General features: G+C 32.8%; 1 protein-coding gene across 1 annotated transcript in view; it reads right to left on the bottom strand.

Annotated features, from left to right (window-relative positions):
- Positions 1 to 618: 618 nt before the first annotated feature.
- Positions 619 to 13228, bottom strand: part of LOC141290582 (basement membrane-specific heparan sulfate proteoglycan core protein-like) — a 53147-nt gene continuing 40537 nt past the window's right edge. The window contains exons 39-47 of the mRNA XM_073822700.1: positions 13067 to 13189; positions 11009 to 11065; positions 8091 to 8166; positions 7823 to 7901; positions 5908 to 5955; positions 4245 to 4315; positions 3970 to 4053; positions 3783 to 3886; positions 619 to 1799 (exon numbers count right to left, since the gene is read on the bottom strand). Of these exons, the coding sequence (XP_073678801.1) occupies positions 1627 to 1799; positions 3783 to 3886; positions 3970 to 4053; positions 4245 to 4315; positions 5908 to 5955; positions 7823 to 7901; positions 8091 to 8166; positions 11009 to 11065; positions 13067 to 13189 (815 nt within the window). The 3' untranslated portion in view covers positions 619 to 1626. The remainder of the gene's footprint in view (positions 1800 to 3782; positions 3887 to 3969; positions 4054 to 4244; positions 4316 to 5907; positions 5956 to 7822; positions 7902 to 8090; positions 8167 to 11008; positions 11066 to 13066; positions 13190 to 13228) is intronic.

The raw sequence follows: 13228 nt of genomic DNA on the forward strand, positions 1-13228 counted from the left end.
AGGCTTGGAAATCAGTGATGACAAAAGACAGAATCAAATCATAATAATAAAAGTAAAGCAACTTTAATTAAGCAGTAATGCTCCTTTTTTTAAAAGAAAAGTAACAGACAAGCCTTAGTCATATAAAATGGTGAAAAAGACAAAAGCGGGCCAAAGTGACCTTTGACCCCTGTCTAGCCTATGTGGGCGAGCATGTTCATTAGAGCTCCATGTCACAGCACTAATAAAAGAAAGGTTTCACCTTCTACTCTGTCTCCTCTGTCTGTTCTCACGTTCATTTCTCTATGCAATGAGTGCAGCCAGAAAGATAATGAAGCTGAATGCTTCGCTGTAGACGAGTCAGTTCTCCATGAACTCTCTGGAGGATCTGGAAGATGACACACATTTCCTCTTTTGTTCAGTGTACACTGTGTAAGACTCCTACAGAATATGAACGTACTGGAAAAACACACCTCAATAAACCTTCATACAAATCTATCATGCAAAATATGTTAGTGTTACTATGAAAAGCAGATAAGACTTTCTAAACATTTTAAACTGCTGCAGTGTGATTTTATATAACATTTGTCATCCACTACAAGAATTCTAATTCTGTTGTTTAAATAAACACAAAAATCTAACATGAACTGCAGTCTCAATACTTTGGTTTGAGGGATTGTATTCAGTAAACAGTGTTATATTTTACTGTAAAGCTGCATCTTGTTTATTTTTTTTTACAACAAATGAGACCCATTGAGAGAAGCAAATATGAAACTGAAACTATGATTATGTGCTTGTTTTGTTGCTTTTGTCATGTCTGAATTTAGCACCATCATTTTTTATATGACCAGACACAACGTTTCCAAGAACGGAAGGTACATTGTTTCAAATATATGCAGCTGACACCGTATATATGATCTCCCAATTTGAATTTTTAGCAACAATCTTCACCTGAGATGCATCTTGATGTCTTCTGTGCTGTGACCTCACAGAGACCCGTTCCTCATGGTATCTAAGCATGCTCGCCCCCACCGGCCCTCAAACAGAGTAAAAGAAGGCAGCGAGTCTTCAAGTATTAACACAGCTCGGGCACTAAACCTCAGACACGCATTATTAGAGTCTAGAATCACTGCTAGGAAAACAAATGAGCAGGTTATTGTTAGCTTGCATCCCCCCACAAATATAATATATATAGATTAATATGCTTATAAATAAAAATTCAGTGCTGTAAAAACATCTCCGATTCCATAGGATCTGACCCACCATAGAAGGCTCATCATGTTTATTTTTTAATAAAACCTTTTTTGTCATCTTTTAGCTAAAAAAGCTACTGTTCGGAGTATGTAAACGGAGCTTCTGTGTTAATAAGTCCTTCATTGAGCATAAAACACTGAAAAGTTGAAGACTTGTTAATATCATTCATTTTTTGTTCTCTTTTTTTTGGTTTAACGCAGCACAGAGCAAAGAATCCTTTCTTGTGTGTGTTTTCGGTTGCGGTGAAGCACCGGTAAACACGTATCAGTGTGTGTCTCTTATAGTGTGGCTGTTGTTTTGTCCTGTAAGCATCTGAGAAATGCACGTTTCTCAGTGTGAATGTGGATGAGGGGTCTTTTTTCTGTAGTCTCTGCTAGTGTTTTAGTACTGCGTCTATGTTAAGCAGCGCTCCACGTTGATGCCCTCCTCTGCATGGACCTGCAGGTCGATAGGTCGCGCTGGCTGTTCTCCCGGTCGAGCGTTCATCAGCGAGAGGTTCTTCACGCAGCCTGTGATACCCGATGAGTACTTCCCATCGGTCAATGCTTTCATGTCTGGAGCTCCACCTACAGTCCAAATATAAACAATCTTACTTCAGATTCAAATTTCTATAAGTCATCTATACTGCCCTCCAAAGGCAAAGCGCAGTAACTACGCATTTGGTCAAAACTGAGTTAAGGCTTAAAATGGACTTTGTGACAACTGTTTTGTCTTGTGGCAAAGTCTCCTGGTTGAATTTTGTCCCAGAGAAACGAGAGTGTTTCAGACAAACAAGAGTGTCAACATGTTTGACTAGCTGGCGTAAAAACTTTAAAGGCATTTTTCTCAGTTTCAGTGTTGGCGTATTTACTGCACTTTGCCTTTGGAGGGCAGTATAGGGGTCATCAAAACTTAGGGCATGTTTTCTACTTTTTTTGCAAAACACGAAAGTTTCCAATTGAAATAAACAGGCGGTAAAACAGCGAGCACTTGTGATCGTTTTTGTACACAGTTATGATTACAACTCCATATGTTTCATTTTCCAGACATAACAAGTTTACTCAGTAGCTCAGCTGGCATTGAACTGGACTTAGGATGCGTAATCCTTGGGTATGATTCTTGTGACTCACGATGAAAGAGCTAAAAGATCAGATCAAAAAACGAGCTAAAATGGCATGTTTGCGATTGTGTTTTGCGTCACATTTGCTTTTGTTCATACTATCGGGTAGGTTTAGGTGTAGTGCAGATGGTACGTTATTTTAAAACGTCAGAGAGCATTAGAGTTATAGCGCCACTCAACAGACATTTCAAATCAGAACTGCGGTGACGCATACAAAACCAACGTCACATTATTTCATGTAAATATATGTTTAAGAAAAAAGTTGATTTGTGAATGAAAGTGATTCTTTTTGCCTATAGTTTTTTTTAAAGTCTTGAAATTATTTTTGTAATGAATCCTAATGTCCTCTAAAAAGAGAATATTTCAAAATATAATTTCATTATAATTTCCCTAAGTTTGTAGGTTTAAGGATAAGAAAAAAATAATAATTTAAGAGTTTGGGATCGGTTAGATTTAAAAAAAAAACTTTGAGGAAAACATTTCAGGATTTTTCTCCATATAGTGGACTTCTATGGTACCTGTGAGTTTGGAGTTACAAAACGCAGTTTGAATACGGCTTCAAAGGGCTTTAAACAACCCAGTCAAAGAATAAGTGTCTTATCAAGTGAAACTATAGTTTTTTTTTTTTTTAAATGGACAGTTTTATAATTTTTTACCTTAAATGCTCGTTTTGTCCAGCTCTGTGTGTACTCTGTGTATTCTGTTTCAAGACAGTTAGAGTAGGTCAAAAAAACTCCCATCTGATTTTCTCCTCCATCTAAAAAACATTCTACATCGCTACAGAAGTATCGACCAAGTGTTTACAAAGTAGGACGAGCATTTGAGGTTAAAACGTATATAAATTGTAATTTTTTTAGAAAATAACCGATAAGCAAAACGTGAAGCTGCATTTTGGAAGTCATACCATAGAAGTCTACTGTATGGAGAGAAATCCTCAAAACCATAATTTTTTTTTTACGACTCAAAGACAGACATGAACATCTTTAATGACAAGGGGGTGAGTAAATTATCTGTAAATTTTTGTTCTGGAAGTGAACTTTTCCTTTAATATTTTTGTGGAAACTGAAATATGTATTCCAAGAATGTTTAAATCCAGAGAAATAAAGAATTCTCTTGCATCTCCATTGCATCTGAGCGAAAAGGAGCAGAAACGGTCGACTGTGTGTTAATAAAACCTCTGCTGCTTTCGAGCCATGTGTCACGCTCGTCTCTCATTAGCAATTGCTTCTGCAGCCTCATTATGCTTCCACGGCTTTCAGCTCCACCCTGCTTCATACTACAGTGACGTCAATAAATCTTTAATACATGATTTCAAACTACACCTCTGTTGTTTTGAATATCTGCCTTCTAGCAGCGAAAATTACATATTGTAACTTTAATGCATTTATTGCATCTCTTTCAAAAGAAAAATCTTACTGACCCCAAACTACCACTGTGATATTACACTTACCCAGGTATATGTTGCCTTTGGTGTTCACCATGATGCTGTTGCCTTGTGATTGTCCATGTTGGACAGATCCTCCATCGATCTGGAGGTAGCCCTGCTTACCAGTTCTGTTCAACACACAAAAAAGAACAATCACTATTACCTTTCTGTCATGCTTTCTATGATGGTTTGGAGAAGTAAGGAGCATTACCGGACTGCAGTGATCATGTGCCACTGTCCATCATTGACAGGCTCTCTGGAGACAATCTGAGCCTCTCCGCTGCCCAGCTGGTAACTGTCAGAGGAACAAGAGCACATTATGACCAGCTAAGAAACGATAAAAACTAAAACAGCAGCAACAGAGAACCCTAGTAATGAAAGTCATGAGATCTTGTGAACACTTCAATCATTATACTGTCATAATTTTAGAATCTTCTGCCACGTATCCATGTGGTTTGTTAGTATTAAATGTGCTCAATTACTCACCTAAACACAAGATGTCCATTTTGTAAACCAAGACTTATGAAGTCCTTCCCTTTTCCTTGACCTCCTTGTTCCTAGAAAGCATTTTCAGTTAAATATTAAAAAGTTAGTCTCTCTAAATCATTGGGAGGGATTATGGATGTAAACCAAAGGCTAAAACCACAGACTTCTAGATCCAAACATTTAAACAGTAGTGCTTATTGGTGTCCAACAGGCACAGTCTAAAACAAGCAGTCAGAAAAATGTTTTTGATTAACATACACTACCAGTCAAAATGTTTTTGTTTTTTTAAGTCTCTTCTGCTCACAAAGCCTGCATTTATTTGATCCAAAATACAGCAAAACAGTAATATTGCGAAATATTTTTAATATTTAAAATAACTGCTTTCTATTTGAATATATTTTAAAATGTAATTAATTCCCTGAGAGTAAAGCTACATTTTCAGCATTAATACTTCAGTCTTCAGTGTCACATGATCCTTCAGAAATCATTCTAATATGCTGATTTGCTGTTCAAGAAACATTATCATTATTATTAGCAATATTTTAAACAGTTGAGTAGATTTTTTTTCAGGATTTTTTGATAAATAGAAAGATCCAAAAATCAGTGTTTATCGGAAATAAAAAGCTTTTGTAAAGCATTTATAATCGAACAAAACATTTCTATTTTAGATAAATGCTGTTTTTCCAAACTTCCTATTTATAAAAGAAACCTAAAAAATCTACTCAGCTGTTTTCAACATAATAATAATATATATATATATATATATATTTTTGAGCAGCAAATCAGAATATTAGAATGATTTCTGAAGGATCATGTGACTGGAGTAATGATGCTAAAAATTCAGCTTTGAAAACACAGGAATAAATTACATTTTAAAATATATTCAAATAGAAAACAGCTATTTTAAATCGTAAAAACATTTCAAAGTTGTACTGTTTTTGCTGTACTTTAGATCAAATAAATGCAGGCTTGGTGAGCAGAAGAGACTTCTTTAAAAAACATTAAAAAATGTTACTGTTCAAAATCTTTTGACTGGTAGTGTTTAGCTGTTTGGTTTGAGGTTAACAGTCTTTGTTGTGCTCACTTTCAGAAATTGTTGATGGTACAACAAAACAAAAAACATTTTTTACCCTATTTGTGAAACATGCTAATGTATGTGATAAACTGCTGCAGTAACACAGGTGTGTTGATTGAACAGGTGGAAAAGCAGGTGATAAATATGCAAACATAAGGCTAACTACATAACAAATCAGTGGTTCCCAACCCTATTCCTGGAGCTGCACATTTTGCATGCAACTTGCTACATGAACAGGGTTGGGAACCACTGTCATAAATAAAGAGAAACTTTGAAATCACACTAACACATGCAAACAATAAATGTGGTGAAATTTAATTTTTTACTCATTTCTCGAGTATGTTCACTGACAGCCAGAGAATAACCTAGTTATTTAACAAATACTGAGACAACTTGCTTTTCTAGTATAAATGTGCTCTTGAGCAACTGTGCCGGCAGTTAGTGCACTGTAAGTGACCTAGAGAAAAAGCATTTGCTAAATCAAAAGTAAATACAAGTGCTGTCTTCTGAATGTTTTAATGTATCTGTGCAAGAGATAATGATATGTCCATGCTAATGCATGTCTGACAGCTTGTGAAGAGTGAATACCTTTATACTAGCATGCTTCTTACGGAGGCTTAGAGCGCCTGCAGGCTCCTGAGGAGGATGAAGGTGAGTTAGCCAGGCAAACATGCAATGCAGCCATTAAAATGTGCTTTAGAGGTGAGGGACAAACGCATATTCCAAAACAGCTCCAAGCAAACTCATTTTACTCAAATGAGCCTGAATATGAAATGTAAAACACACTGTGCATACAGTATCAGTTATCCACCATCAGAATGTGAGTGTATGCAGGGTCCAAAATTAACATGGAAAACTGGTGACTTTTACCTAAAAGGGATAGCTCAGCAGAAAAAATTTAAATTCTGTCATTAATTACTCACCCACATGTCGTTCCAAACTCGACCTTTGTTCATCTTCGGAACACAAATTGAGATATTTTTGATGAAATCCGAGAGCTTTCTGACCCTGCATAGACAGCAACGCAACTGACATGTTCAAAGCCCAGAAAGGTAGTAAGGACATTGTTAAAATAGTCCATGTGACACCAGTGGTTCAACTGCAACTTTATAAAGCTACAATAATACTTTTTGTGCGCACAGAAAACAAAAATAACAACTTTTATTAAACAATTTCTTCTCTTCTGTGTCAGTCTTCGACGTGTGTTGATGTCACATGGACTATTTTAATGATGTATCTTTCTGGGCCTTGAATGTGTCAGTTGTCTTACTGTCTATAGAGGGTCAAAAAGCTTTTGGATCTTATCAAAAATATCCTAATTTGTGTTCCGAAGATGGACAAAGGTCTTACGAGTTTGGAACGACATTGGGTGAGTAATTAATGACAGAATTTTCATTTTTTGCTGAACTATCCCTTCAATTTTAGAAATAAAATACACTACCAATCAAAAGTTTTTGAACAGCAAGATTTGAAATATTCTTGAAAGAAGTCTTTTCTGCTCACCAAGACTGCATTTATTTTATTCATAGTACAGCAAGACATTTTGAAATATTTTTAGTATTTAAAATAACTCTTTTCTATTTCTATTTTCTAAAATTTAATTGATTCCTTTGATTTCAAAGCTGATTTTTTGCATTATTACTCCAGTCACATGATTTTTCAGAGATCATTCTAATATTCTGATTTGCTGCTCTAAAACCATTTTTATTATTATTATTATTATTATTATTATTATTATGTTGAAAACAGCCAAATAGATTTTTCTTCAGGTTTCTTTGATGAATAGAAAGTTCAGAAGAAAACTGAAATTGAAATCTTATGTCACATTATAAATGTTTTTAATGTCTTTATCATCACTTTTGATCATTTTAAAGCAACCTTTCTATAAAAAAATAAAAAATAAAAAAAAAGCATAAAAGTAAAAGTATTAATGACTCCAAGCTTTTGAATGGTATAATGTATAATGTTACAAAAGCTTTTTATTTCAGATAAATGCTGATCTTTGGATCGTTCTATTCATCAAAGAATCCTGAATAAAAAGTACTCAACTGTTTTAAATGTTGATAATAATATTAATAATAATAATAATAAATGTTTCTTGAACAGCAAATCAGCATATTAGAATGATTTCTGAAGGATCATGTGACTGGAGTAATGATGCTAAAAATTTAGCTTTGATCACTGGAATAAATTACATTTTAAAATATATTCAAATAGAAAACAGTTATTTTAAATAGTAAATTTTTTTTTTTTTTTTTTTTTGGATCAAATAAATGTAGGCTTGGTGCGCAGAAGAAACTTCTTTAAAAAAAAAATTGACTGGTAGTGTATATATAAACTTGAATTAATTAAATTTCAACCACAAAATAACTCTAAAAATTGTGCAAAATATAAAAAATAAAAAAAAAGTTTTTGAAAACAGAAATATTTTAAGTTAACAGTAAATGTTATTAATTTTGGACCCTGGGTGAATGTGCCTTGAGATCCATGTGTCCAAACATACCACTCCCTGCCACAGGACAAGGCCATCTTCAGAGACAGTGTTGATCTCCAACTCGATGGTCTCTGGAGAGTCAGGAGCACTGAAACAAATCAAATCAACCCTCAGAAAACAATAAAACAAGTTTTTGTTTGCTTTTACAAGCTGAGAGACAAGCCAAAATGATTTTCTGTGGTAAAAACGGCAGAATTTGACTCATTTAAATAGTTAAGTCAGTTCAACAAACACTTAATGCAGTTTATCAACAGTTTCACATATAAAAGGCCCTCACCTTCGTGGGAACATGGGCTTTGGAAGGGCCAAATATCCATTATCATGGAAATATGCTGAATATTCAATAGGAGAGTCTGGAAAAGAGAAACCAAAGCGTAAATCCCATGTTTCAACTTTGTGTTATACTACCATCTTGTGGAGCTTCGACAAATAACAGAAAAAGCAGTCAATGAACAGAACTGATGCCCTGGCTACATTAAATCACATCTGATCTGATGAATTACTGTTTATAAGTTATAAATGAGAGATTACAAACAACAGGCGTCATTGTGAGAAACATACAATCACCAAGGGCAACTCAGAAAAAAAATCCAACGTACATTTAATTTATCTTCATGAGATAAATGAAAATGAATGCAAATACACACTGCTGTCCGAGTAACATTCGCTGTTGGGAACAACAATACACATTCCTCACAATGCATTCTCTTGAACCATGTAATAACCCGAGAACCCTCAGGCAACCGAGTGCTTATCAAGTGCTTCATGCTCAGTGTTTCTGGTCGTAAACTCACCTGTCTGGTCAACTCAAGAGTGTAAATGGCGGACATTCGGTGGTTAGTAACTAAAAACGTGTTTGTTCACAGTGTGAGGACATTTTGTTTACAGACGTCGCCGTAGGTGAAAGTGCGGAGAAGATGTTGGTTTCGCAACAAAGAGAAACAAGGATTTAATGAGAAAGAGATGACAAATTGAAACTGCAGCGAGAGGTTGACTGGACAAGACGCCTCGGGAGATGCTAAAGGGGAATTCTATGTACGTTCGCCTTGAGAAAATGTCACAGTGTCACAAAATTAACATTACCAACAACAAAAAAAACACCAATAACTATCATAAACCTTCAGCGTTTTACAGTAAAGACATAGAATTCCCCCTCAACGTTACATTTAAAACTTAAAAAAGATGACACAGTAACCAAGTGCAGAGTGCAGATTGAGATCATTCATTTTGAAAGCACAATATTTCAGGGATCTGTTTACAAGACATCAGTATCAATAGGCTGTAATATACATTTTGTTTATGAAAACTTTCAGGGACATCAATCACCAAATAGATATTCATTACATCATTAAATCATTATGCAAAAACTACTGTTCAAAAGTTTAGGGTTGGTAGGATTTTATTAAAGATTTCTTTTCACTATTCAAGATTTCATTTTTGATCAAAAATTAAGTAAAAACAGTAATATTATGAAATATTATTACAAGTTAGAATAATAGGTTTTCTTTTTAAATAATAATAATAAATTCTTAGCAGCCATACTCCAGTCTTCATTGTCACATGATTCTTCAGAAATCATTTATTATTTATTTATTATTAAATATTTTGAGCAGGAGAATGTTCAAAAGGACAGCATTTATTTGAAACAAATATTTCTTAACTTTATTAAAAAGTCTTACTGATCTCAAACTTTTAAATGGTAGTTTAAATATACTAAAAATAATTGTCTTCATTTATATATTACAAATATCATAAGATGATTAAAACAAGTAATTTGAACAACTGCATACAATAATAAGATGTAGATAATAAGAAAATATGTTGTAAAATACATTTTTAACCCTACTGACAAATAAACCTCACAAAATTTAGATTTATGCTCAAAACATGAAAAATTAAAAAAATAAAAAGATTTTAAGAAACATTTATTATGTATCATAATAATTTTCTTTTTGTGGAAACTGTAATACTTTTTTCCCAGGATTCCTTGATGAGGAGAATGTTAAAAAAATCTGAATTAAAGCAACTTAAAAAAAATAATTTGACAAATAGTTTAAAGAATAAACCTCACTAAATTTAGATTTATGCTCAAAACATTGAGAATTTTTTTTTTTAAGAAACATGTATTATTTATTATTATATATTTTTATTGTGAAAACTATAATACTTTTTCCCAGGATCCCTTGATGATGAGAATGTAAAAAAGAAAAACTGCATTTAATTGAAACAAATATTTTTTAACATAAAAAACTTTTGAATGGTAGGTTGAATATACTAGGAAAAAAAATGTCTTAATATTTTATAATGATTTTTATTAAAATATCACATCTTTAAATTAACTCATTTGCATTGCACCCAACTGACAAACAGTTTAAAGAATAAACCTCACTAAATTTAGATTTACACTCAAAACGTGAAAAATAATTATCTCCAAGTCTTATCTTAAACTTTTTAAGTTAAATCTTGTTTTAAAGGGTTCTGAGTTATTTGTATGAGGATAAATTAATAATCAAAATGACTTTAAGAAACATTTTTATTTATTATTATTACATTTTCGGACACTTTCAGGATTCTTTGTTGAGGTGAATGTTCAAAAGAACAGCATTTATTTGAAACATATTTTCTAACATAAAAAAATCTTACAGACATTAAACTTTTAATAGTAGATTAAATGTATTAGAAAAAAATAACTGTCTTAGTATTTTAAAGATTTTTATCAAAATATCACATCCTTAACACAACTAATTTGCATTACTGTAAATAAATATGTTGTAAAATATTTTTTTTTACCCCTACTGACAAATAGTTCACTACTCACTAATTTAAGATTTAAAAATGTATTAACTGAAAGTCTTATTTTAAACTTTTTTTTTTCCAAGTTAAACCTTGAATTAAAGGATCCTGAGTTAACAAAATGATTTCTCTAGGATTTATTCAACAACACTGATGAAAAAAACATTTTTGAAATGCATGCATCAAAGATAATCAGAATTGTGCTTGATATAACCTCTGATGTTGGACCTCTGTAAACAGACCCCTAAAATGCTTCACTTTCTGTCTTCCTTTTTTCCGCCCATTGTAGTCGTTTGTTGTTGTTGTTTCATTTGTGGTGTTAGATGGGCCGATGGGCCCTGAGGAGGACGCTCTCCCCTGGTTAGTGACGAGCGTGTCAGGCAGACTGTAGTCATACTGTACCATTTCCCCCACTACCCTCCAAATTCCACAGCGCCTCGGTGAAGCTGGACTCCTGCCCTGTGTGTGTGGGATAGCCATGAGAGTGCAGGGGTGAGATTCATTCACACGTGGCCTATTTCACCGGCCAACACGCTACTGCTGGATGACGTTAGGCAGCCTGAATGATGTCGCTATGGTACGTTATGGAGAACCGACAATTATTTCCCTATGGTGCTTTATGATGAATCACTTACAGCTGTGTATGAAACTACAGAGAAATGCCTTTACTCCCACAGAGAACGCAAATTTGTGAGATGACAAATGAGGCCATCTGTGTCTAAAGAGACCAATATATTATCAGTAATACTAATAAAGCAATTTAAAGTCATATTGGCTTTAGTTAGCTGTATATTTATCACCATAGATATTAAATGACAATATTCAAAGCATGTAATGTAAAATAGACATGCACTGACATTCTAAAGTTTTTCAAAGAAGTCTCTTATGCGCATCAAGGCTGCATTTATTTGTACAGTAATATTCCTAAATGTTATCACAAAATAAAATAATGGTTTCTATTTTAACATGCTTTAACATATATTTATTCCTGTGATGCAAAGCTGAATTTTCATCAGCCATTACTCCAGTCTTAAGCATCAGAAATTATCCTATAGAATCTAATTAGAATTCTAACATGCCAATTTATTATTAGAAGTATCTATGTTGGCAACAATATTTTTGAAACTTTTTTCAGGATTCTTTGATAGATAAAAATGAAAAAGAACAGCATTTATTCAAAATATAAATAGTTTCTAACAGTACAAGTCTTTGATATAATTTTTTAGCAATTAAACACATCCTTGGTGAATAAAAGTATTTTTTATTTTAAATAAATGCTGTTCTTTTTAACTTTTTACTTAAAAGTCCTGAAAATAAATCAGAATATTAGAATGATTTCTGAAGGATCATGTGACACTGAAAATTCAGCTGGAATAAATAAGATTTTAATGTTTATTAAAATAGAAAACATTATTTTACGTCATAAAAATATTTCACAATATTATTTTTTTCTGTATTTTTGATCAAATAAATGCAGTTTTGATGAGCAGAAGATCTTAAACTTTTGAACGCCAGTGTATAGGACTATTAAAAACATTTTTGTTTACTGAATAAAACTGAAATAAAATACAAATATTAGATGAAACATATACAAAAATGTTAAACTTAATTAAACTTAATTAAAAATTACAATTGTGAAATAAGTTGTAGTTAAAGAAAAAAAAAACACTAAAATGACAAACTAAAACAGAAATAAAGCTTAATAGAGATATTTAAAAAAACTAATAAAATGACACAAGAATATAACATTATTAAAACAAACTAAAACTAAAATAAAAACTGAAAAGCTAAATAAAAGCTAAATAAAAACATGTCTAAATCCTGTAATAGTATATAAATAATACAAAAATAAATTGTCTTAAATTAGAACTTTTTTGTAAATTCTCCAAACTAACATTTAAACTAACTCATTTATGCTCATATAGCTATTTGGGTCACAAATGAACTGTATTTATTTGATGATATTTTTTTTGTCTTAGGCAATAACAGTGAAAATGTACATTAGCTTTTAGTGTGCCCAAGACTAAATCATGTGTCTTTCAAAAATAAACCTACATTGAGAAATACTAGCCCCATTCTCGTGTTCATGTGACCCTGAACCACAAAACCAGTCATACGGGTAATTTTTTCATCTGAAAGCGGAATAAATATGATTTCCATTGACATATGGTTCATAAAGATAGGACTACATTAGGCCAAGATGCATCTATTTGGAATCTAAAATCTAAATATTAACAAAATCACCTTTAAAGTTGTCCAAATAAAGTTCATAGCAATGCATAATACTAATCAAAAATTAAGTTTTGATATATTTACGGTAGGAGTAGACTTTGGATGAAAAGAGCTGGCAGTACAATATAATAAAAAAAAAACACATATTAGCTAAAAATGAAGGCAAAAATCACATACAAACAGATTTTTGTAAAAAACATGTTAAACATCTAGCAGTTGTGAACTAACCTATCTCACAGTGTCGCCCTGTGTAGCCGGCGGGACACACACAGTGGTTATTCACACAGTTGCCACTGTTTTGGCACTGAGAGGAATCTCGACAGCTCTCCCTCACTATTTCACAACGGTCACCTGAGGAACAACAAGCAAGAAAAATACTTACTAAAACTA

The sequence above is a fragment of the Garra rufa genome, chromosome 18, assembly GCF_049309525.1.
Source record: "Garra rufa chromosome 18, GarRuf1.0, whole genome shotgun sequence".
NCBI classification, from domain to species: domain Eukaryota; kingdom Metazoa; phylum Chordata; class Actinopteri; order Cypriniformes; family Cyprinidae; genus Garra; species Garra rufa.